General features: G+C 41.6%; 1 protein-coding gene across 5 annotated transcripts; it reads right to left on the reverse strand.

Annotated features, from left to right (window-relative positions):
* Positions 1-298: 298 nt before the first annotated feature.
* On the reverse strand, positions 299-8,156 carry LOC124113599. 5 transcript variants are annotated; one of them, XM_048391367.1, is made up of 11 exons: positions 8,033-8,156; positions 7,121-7,231; positions 5,747-5,920; positions 5,064-5,331; positions 3,711-3,882; positions 2,156-2,333; positions 1,294-1,409; positions 1,245-1,263; positions 972-1,133; positions 757-870; positions 299-445 (listed from the first exon to the last, which is right to left on the reverse strand). In XM_048391367.1, the coding sequence occupies exons 1-11, from the start codon at positions 8,109-8,111 to the stop codon at positions 330-332; spliced, it is 1,509 nt and encodes a 502-aa protein (XP_048247324.1). In that variant the 5' UTR covers positions 8,112-8,156; the 3' UTR covers positions 299-329. The 5 variants fall into 5 exon arrangements, with proteins under 5 accessions (XP_048247324.1, XP_048247326.1, XP_048247323.1 ...); XM_048391369.1 differs by lacking the exon at positions 972-1,133; XM_048391366.1 differs by having other exon boundaries at positions 978-1,133; positions 1,245-1,409.
* Between the last annotated feature and the right edge of the window lie 1,496 nt (positions 8,157-9,652).

The raw sequence follows: 9,652 nt of genomic DNA on the forward strand, positions 1-9,652 counted from the left end.
TGTGGTATTGTTATCCGTTATTGATACTAACCCGCTTAGTTCATTATATTGAAAAATACAACATGCTTGTCGTAAAAGACGACTAACGGGGTCAGACTCGGAGACTTTGTTGATACATGACATTGTATCCCAATTGCGTAGATAGATGCTCATGACATCAATCAATGGATTGTCTGGTCCAGACTCGATTATTAACAGACCGTCATCACCTGGCTGGAATATTGCTGAGTGCAGCGTTAAACAACAATAATGTAACTGTGCAAATGACAAATGTTTTGTCACAAAAGGATAACTAAACTGCATGTTGTTAGGTTTATTCGTGGACACGATCAGCACTGGCCGCAGCTGCGTCTACACGAGGTCAACATGTAGCCGGGGTTCCGTCCACACTCCCCTGTACTTGACCAGCTGCTACAGTTGGGGTTGGAATCCACGCAAGACACACCTTAAATACCGAAATAAAAAATGTTTACTCGTTTCGTGACAGATATAGTTTTGCCTTTTTTTTCTCCATACACAGTTAAGCGAGTAGGATGTAGCATCGCCTTGAACAATATTACAGTTAACTCACAGCGTAAGGGTCTTACACATTTCGCATGTTGGTGGAAAAATCATAGGATTCCGACGTGGCAGCTCAAAGGAATCAATCTCATTAAAATCAAATCTTAGTTCTCCCTACCCACGACTGGGCCAACCGCGACACCTGGTACACGTTAACACTAAAACATTATGAGAAAAGAAAACTTAATGTCGAACCTCCACATTTGTTGCAACTTCGTCTACAGGAGACGTGCATGTAGGCAGAGTTGGAGTCACACTCTCCTTGAGCCGCCCACGACTTGCAGTAGGAGTTATTGTCCTGACACGTGCCTGAAACGGAGACAACTGGTGTTTCACTCTGGACACATAATTTGTGTAAGTTTCTTGTATCTAGTTGTCTCTTGAATTGCATCCCATTCGACATTTCTTACCTGAACCTGAACCAGTACCACTTCCAGCCCCCGCTCCCGCTCCCCCTCCCCCACATTTGTTGCAACTTCGTCTACAGGAGACGTGCATGTAGCCAGGGTTGGAGTCACACTCTCCTTGAGACGCCCACGACTTGCAGTAGGAGTTATTGTCCTGACACGTGCCTGAAACGGCGATAACTGGTATTCACTCAAGACAGATCATTTGTGCAAATATCTTGTAGCTTGATATCTGTTCTTGAATTGTAAATGCATCCCATTCCAGAGTGTCCATACCTGAACCAGTTCCAGTTCCAGTTCCGGTTCCAGTTCCGCTTCCGGTTCCGCTTCCAGTTCCGCTTCCAGATCCGGTTCCGGTTCCATTACCGCCTCCCCCACTGTCTGTGCCACCCCCGCCCCCGAGGTTACAGTTCATCCTGAGGTGCTGGCTTCTCTCAGCACCTGCAACATTAGCAGCACATACATCACAACCCACGACCATACAACGAGGTCACGGAGGAAACAGCTGCAAAATGATACAAGATGTTATTGCTGTTCTTGAAAATTGCCCCTCTTTGAATAATACTGCTCAGTGTCCATTTGTTCTATTTTCAGTAGACGAACTTGACGTTAACAAACACAGAGCACACTGATCCTTTTTTTTAATTTTGAAATAGAAGCGTTGACTTTCGTGTCAACTTCTCGCGCGAAGACAGTCCGAAGGGAAGAAGGTTTCAGATCACTTTGGTATGTGCTGACAACCCAAACATCATAATCAGGGAACATCGGGGATTCGAACCCACGGTCGCACTTTGAGCTACGCCCAAGGGACGCAACTCTGCATAACGAATGAAGGCACAGTGGACGTGGTCAAAATATATGCTTGTCTTAATAACATGCTAAAGTGCGGACCAGGTTGTCAGGCTCGGATGGTTTAGCTGAATGCTTGTCGCAGCCGTTGGCGGAGATCGGTGCTCATGACTTCAATCCCTCACTTGTCAGGTCAGGACATGATTATTTATGTGGGAGAAAAGCATGAACACATGTATGATGGTAACAGACTGAACATCGTGACTTGGCCCATCGGGGATTCGAGCCAATGACCAGATCCTGACGCGGCTTGAGTACCACTCTACGGCATTTCAGACAACTGGATCATCTACGCCCCCGTAAAACAAAGGTATGATAACATATCACAGGCGGCTTACTTCTGGTCGTATTGCATCTCTTCAGGTACGTGTTGCCGCACGGGAATACCTCCTGTATGAGAGAGAAGAGCTGGGGATCGTAAGGCCGAAGTTTCTCGCGGGTGTTGACGTGGTTGTGGATGCCGTTAGGGACGGCGGAGTAAGCGTTGACGTTGAAGTAGCTTTGTGTCCCTTCCGCCTGAAAAGAGAGGGAGACAAATTGTCATGTGTAACAGAGATGACATACTTAACACATCAACTCAGCACCATGGTAAAATGTACCGTTACTGGTCTACCTCCTTTGTTCCTAACTTCACGTTTTTCTACATGTAAGACAAAACAGCAGAGTCACGGTCACGGGCCACGTTCACAGTCCAAGTCACGGCTACTGTCACAGGTCACGGACAAGGTCACGGTCACAGTCAAGGTCATACAAAGGTCTGCCATGGTCGCAATATTTGCAGTGATTCACATTGCCAAACAGATGGATCAGATTAATTTAGCAAACATTGTCACTGAGTTTGTGCGTAGGCATCCTGGGTGTTCTGGGTCAGTAACCCATACTTGCTGTACATTCTGGCTTAAATGAGGATGGGGTGGCCGACAGCGAGTCGTTGCCGGTGCTATCAAACACCAGTTTTTATACCCGTGAAGATCCGGGATAGAATCATCTTCACGAGGCAAGGAGTTAACTGATTTTAAAAGTCCAGTCTCCACCCTTGCCGAACTAGGCTTGAATTCCTGGTCTCGATCGTAGCGCCACCAATGGTTATTATGTCCCTTTTAAGCCTCTCCTATGGACCAAACAGATTCCACCTCTCGTATCACTTGCATTCGTTTCAAATAAAACGGCGGCGCCCAGTCAAGACGATCTGATCGATAATCAAGATCTATATTGTGATAAAACGGGTCTTACATCGCGAAGTGCAGCAATTCAAGTGAGCACCTTGATTAGAAACATGAAAAGACTTGGAAATTATCTGTTGACAACGAGTTGGCGGTGCACATGCTTTGCAAATCCTGCAATCGACCGAAATCTGCACGACAGTTTACTAACCTGATTTTGATTTCGGTGCGCGATTTTGATTGGACTATGCATAGACTCGTTAGACCAGCCAAAATGTAACGCCATAATTCCTGCCTAGTTCGGAAAGGGTGGAAACTGGACTTTTATAGTCAGTTAACTCCCTTGCCTCGGGAATAGAATAGGCCTTCAGCAACCCATGCGTGGAGTAAAAGGCGATTGTGCTTGTCGTAAAAGGCGACTAAAGGGATCGGGTGGCCAGGCTCGCTAACTTGGTTGATGCATGTCATTATATTCCAATTGCGTGGATCGATGCTCATGATGTCAATCACTCATGACTCGATTATTTACAGACCGCCGTCATATGGCTGGAATAGTGCTGAGTGCGGCGTTAAACAACAAACATACACCAGTATGCTAGAAAAAGACATGATTATTTACAAACCACCGTGATATAGCCAGTACATTGCTGTCTGTGGCGAGAACTTGAACAACGCGCACACACCGCGCACGCATGCACGAACAAACACACACTGTAACGTTTCTACTTACAAAGTATTCCTCCATAGTACTCATGGCGTATGTGTTGCGCCACCTACCGGCAGCTCTGGCCTGGTAGTAGAGCGACTGTAGGCGACTCTGCCAGCCTGGGATGGCGTACTTGGCGCCCAGCAGATGGATGCCATGGGCGAATTCGTGCAGGAAGATGTCCTCGACCCGATACCTGAAGGTATTTTATGTAAAGTTTATTCAGTCACATGGTCCGTTTTCTGATTCTATCTTGCTTTGTTTTTTCTTTCATAATTATTGCTCTCGTGAAAATAATTAGAATTAGTATTACCAGTAGTAGTAGTAGTAGTGATTCTTTTGTTATTGTTATTATTTACAGATTAAAATAAATAATGCAGCAATGAAGGTTTGGGTGATCCTGGCACAGTCAGGCTGGTTAGGCTCATCATCAGCTCAAGGCCCTTGCCCCCTCTACACGCAGCTCAGACAACGGGTACTCATCCAATGTCAGTCAACAGATTGGGAGGTACCAAACCTAAGGCACCGAGAACAATGAGGTGTCGGACAACTTAGTACTTGGGATGCAAGCGTGACATTTCGAAAGCGAGGTCTGCATATTTGCCATGTTTTTCCTCAATCTTGTCAATCACATTGGTGTCAAAGGGGACAAAAATGTAAATGATTTCATTGGATTTATCAAAAAGACACGATCAGGTTTGTTGGCCTGGATATGTCTGAGGCTGTATACGGGCATGTTCCAAAGAATGTTGTATGTATCATTTTCCATGACGCCCTCTTCATATTCCGGGTCGTACCATGGATGGACCTCTGTGTCAAAACCACAATCATGGCGAAGACAGTAATAAAATGATCGAGCAACTCCATCATGTCGCTTAAGATACTGCGTTTGTGCCAAAGCTGGGCATCCACTGACAATGTGTTGGACAATCTCATTAAATTACACAATCTTCATTTCATGTTTACATTTTGATGCAAAATTACACATTGACGGTTTCGAGTGAGAAGAGACTGGTCCTGAGCAGCAAACAAAAAACCCTTCTGTTGCACTTTTCAGGCCAGTCAACTTCATCCAAGCAAAGGACTCTGAACTCTGATTTTCTGAACACACTGCACATAGACTCGATGCAGTGGTCGTTCAGATAGCCTTCCCTTGAAAAACTGGGTCTGGGCCGATTTGATATAGCACTTCGCTAGGATGACAGTCATTTCTATACCATCCAGCAATACAGAGCCATCAACAAAATCAACACTGACATTTTATTAGTAGTAGTAGTAGTAGTAGTAGTAGTAGTAGTAGTATCATTTAGATTATTATTATTATTATTATTATTTAGATTATTATTATTATTATTATTATTATTATTATTATTATACCTGTCATTAGTGTAACACAGGATGTTCTCCTCGCCCCCTGTCGATACTGGGGCGTATTCCGTTGCCCCAAGTCCACGTGCTCGGTCGTTCCAGGCGGGCCCCAGCCAAGCGTGTTCCGGAATAGACACTGTCCCTTCCCGAGCCCCGATCACTGCCACCCTCCCCGACAGTCGGTAGTAGGACTGTCGCACACCGCTGTGGTCGGCGAGGAGGAAGCGAAGGACGTAACAGGCGCGGCGGACAGCGTCGTCGGGGACGTTACGTGAAGCTGCGATTCAGACGGGTTTTTTTTTTTTCAAAACCATAAACAATGATTAAAATAGAAATAGAAAATTGAATTGAGAAAATCACAAATCTCTTGAACACATGATTGCATAAAAATGTAAGTGTTTGGTTTTTTTGGTCTTACGCCCAAAAGCAGTATTAGTAGTCCTAGCGTGTACTTTTCTAATTTTTTTTACCTTTTTTAACTTACTGTTTTCCGAAGTCGTAAACAATGAATAAAATAAACATGGTCTCTTTAGCACAGTGGTCGGTGCGGAATATATAAAAATGAAAAGAAAAAAATGTGATGTTTTAGTCACTGAAGTCGCCACTTGCGACAAGCAATAAAGCGTGGGGACCTAACTCTGGTTCCCGCGGGGTTCTGGGGGTTATTAGATCTTCTAGTACATATCGCATACCTAGAACAGGTATCCCATACGCCTCTGTATACTTCTGGTAGAAATACGACAATCCACTCGGCCCGATGTTGCTTGCGCTTCTCAGCTGCGCAGGAACTCCCCGGATGTCGTTGCACGTGTTGGTGGAAGTGGAATGACCCGGCCGCCCGCCAGCTGCCCTCCTACGTCGAAAAGCTAAAGAAGAAACAGTTCAACGTTAATTAAAGCTTCAGTGTCACACAGGAGTTCTATATCAAACTGCAACAAGTAGAATAAAGAATACCTCACCACAGCAGTAAGGACGTCAGCTGTTGGCAGTCTCACTAAGTTGATAACAGATTAATAAACGAAAGTTGACCAATTACAAAAGGCGCCTCTTCTTATCCAAATTGCTTTATTTTCCAGATTAGCTTTGATTAGGGATGTATCTGTACATGACCAATCCTCATCGATGTTGATATATTTAGAATAAACAACCAGATATCAAGTTTAGAAAGAGAGGAATAATAACCAATTTTCTCTCACACTCAATCAGTTTTTTTGTAATGAATATACCCTATTTATGAATGCCTATATACACACCAGTGTCAGTTGGTTTGTTTATGTAACACTTCAACATGGACAAGACAACGTTGATCCGAGGAATTGAATTAACACGACGGCAAACTCTTTGTTAGTCAAATAAAATTACTTATAAAGAATACTTTTCCTAAAATTTCTAATCAAAACAGGAATGCTTAAAACGAAAAGAACAATATTGGTTTCAATTCATTCGCTGTTTTACATATAAAACCATGTTTTGGCTCAAAACAATTACCCCCCTTACATACTGAATTCGGTCAAGAATGTATCTCCACACTAAACGAGCACGGTAGCCCAGGTCAAGCCGTTTTCTGCTTTCTGCCTGCTCGTATTATTGTGGTAGACCTTCTTACAAATGTCTCCAGCTTCAGTTTGTTTGTCATGCATTTCAGGGTGCAAACGAACAACTAACAACATATAGGGAAATTGAAGAACTACTAGACTAAAAATGATATATTATAAACAATTTTTTGAAAAATAGAAATGCATGTACTTTCTGTTCGGCCAGTGAAGATCCGGTGTAGAATAGGTCTTCAGCAACCCACGCTTGCCATAAAAGGCGACTATGCTTCTCCTAAGAGGCGACTAACGGATCGGGTGGTCAGGCTCGCTGACTTGGTTATCCCAATTGCGTGGATCGATGCTCATGTTTTCAATCACTGGATTGTCTGGTCAAGACTCGATTATTTACAGACCTCCGTCATATGGCTGGAATATTGCTGAGTGCGGAGTAAAACAACAAACAAACAAACCAAAACTTTCTGTTCAGTTACCCTTTAGTCCAATAGGTTTTTCAGAAAAAAATATTCTTACCAGTGCCATCTGTCGACTGATAATAATCCGCTTCCGTTAAAGGTCGCAGGGGGTCCTCCAACTCCAATGTCAAGGTCAGATCACTGCTTGTTACGTGGCGTCTGATCAGGCCTGTGTTCAGATTATAACTGTCAATACATCCCACCAAAATTGAAGCACATAGCCTTTAAAAACAACAAAACGCGTCACTTGCTAATTTGTTACTTTAAACCTTTGAATTAGGGTTTTATTACGTATTGGTTTATATAATAAAATAACTAACTTGACGCCAAATATTCTGTGCGTTGTTTGAACATGAAATGTTCGCTTTGTATCCATCTTTAGCAGATACTTATAGAAGATACACGTACAACAGACAGACAGTTTATTCAGTAATTTAGGCATCAAGGCCCATAGTACAATGCAGATTGTATATTAACATTTGTCACGTGATGTACATGATTAGATTTTAGAAACACGTACAACCGAAATAAATCAAAGGTTATAGCAGGGAAGATGTCCATGTATAAAGACATGATAACTGTTTCAGTCAATCAACATGGATGTGTATATACAAAACATCCCATGCCTTGACAGTACCTAGGAGGCAACTGTTCGTATTCTGTATTGTCTGATCATTGCTTAGCAAAAATATGTTTGACAGATTCATTTCAAATACAATTCGGATGCATTGATAACATATTTTAATGCCATCACATCTTTCCGCTGTATGGTTAAAACCAAGACAATGCGAACTTAAATGATAACTGACTGTATTGTCTGAAATGTTACACGACATGTATATATTACAGAGAAATGCGAACCACAGACTTCTGGGGACTAATTTTGAAAGGAATCGTGAATTTGGGCCCGTTTCTCTAAGTGAACATGTATGAAGAAAAAGACGAAAATAATGAGTTTATATGAACGTACCTGAATTTACAATCTGCAATCCCGCGAGGACAATAACCAACACGCCAATGTGTAGATCCATCGTGACTCTGTTTTTCATGTCAACATTTTATCAGAGATTTATTACCTACAGGTGACCAGACAGATGGTCAGATAAAAAATAATCCGTACTTCACACATGTGGCGTACAAGATTAATCTATTTGTAGTTTAGGTTTGATAACCGTGACCTCGCTACCCTTTTCCTTTAAAAAAAAAACAATAGCGAGACTCTTTGGAGATTGACACTTGTTTAATACAACCAAGCACGTCACACGCAGCAAATCGAGCTAATATCTATTTTCCCTCAAGATTTATTGAAAATTTGAATTCATGTAAAAAGTGTCGCATGTCAAAATGAGTAAGTTTAAAATATTTGGACCGATATGTAAACTTTTAATGGATTTTATGGCACTGGTTCCGAAAATGTTTGTTTTAGAATTAATCAAGAATAGATGTTACTGTTGATATGTGGAAGTATTGGCACAAATTCAGATTAATCCTATAAACAAACTTTTTCGGAAACATTGCCATGAAATACGATAGAATTCTGTATGTCGGTCCAAATATTTTAAACTAACTTCATTTTGCCACGCTGAACTTTTTACATTATAATTAATTCACATTTTCAATAGTTCTGCAGTAACGCTTTGCATAACTAATATAGAATGTAAAGCAAATTTGATGCGTGTGTCGAATTTGTTTGTGTTAATAAAGAGTAAATCGTTATTGTTTTTTAAAGAAAACGGTAGAGTGGTCACGGTTATTAAATCTAAACTACTATAACAGTGTTAAAATTACTAAAATTTTCTTTAAGTTTTTATCAACTTCAAATATATTCTACTACTTTAGGTTTCACATTCCCAAGCCAGTAAACGCTACATAGTTACAGCACTGAAGACGTGACGCTTCGAGATGCAAGCTAGCGCTGTTGTCGTTCTAGAACCGACTGACCAGTTTCAGACATGGCGGATGAGCCTATAAGAATTAAATAGAAAACGCAGCACATAACTTGCATACTTTGACCAACAAGTGACACGGCATTGTTTACGATTCCAAACTGGACAGACGAGTATTGAGATGCGTGGACAAGAGGTCACGGGTATAACTGCAGGAGTATCTTGCCACTGAGTCATTCCTACATTTCGCCTGAGAACCTCTCTGTTGAAGGTAAGTCACTTTTACTTATTACTTTGCCATTTGGTTAAACTTGCTGTAAATAATTTTAACTTTTTTACTCTGCTGGTACAATGAACTTATGTTACAGTTGATAAAAAATATGGTTCGAAATCTACGATTTAGCTGCTATATGTTGATTTCGTGTAGTTAAACTAGACATGAAATACTATTAGTACACTGAATAATAGGGAAAAAGTCCCGGATAAAATAACAGTGTCAGTATTCCAGTCATTTAAGTATCAATCTAGCATATTACAATTCTAGGTATAAACGGTCCTTAAATAAGACTGTTTCACTACTAAATTTCACTACTAAAAGATTAATCTTGTACGCCACATGTGTGACGTACGGATTATTTTTTATCTGACCATCTGTCTGGTCACGTGTGGGGAATAAATCGTTGATAAAATGTTGACATGAAAAA

This window comes from Haliotis rufescens, unplaced genomic scaffold (genome assembly GCF_023055435.1).
Source record: "Haliotis rufescens isolate VD_foot unplaced genomic scaffold, xgHalRufe1.0.p SCAF_9, whole genome shotgun sequence".
NCBI lineage: Eukaryota > Metazoa > Mollusca > Gastropoda > Lepetellida > Haliotidae > Haliotis > Haliotis rufescens.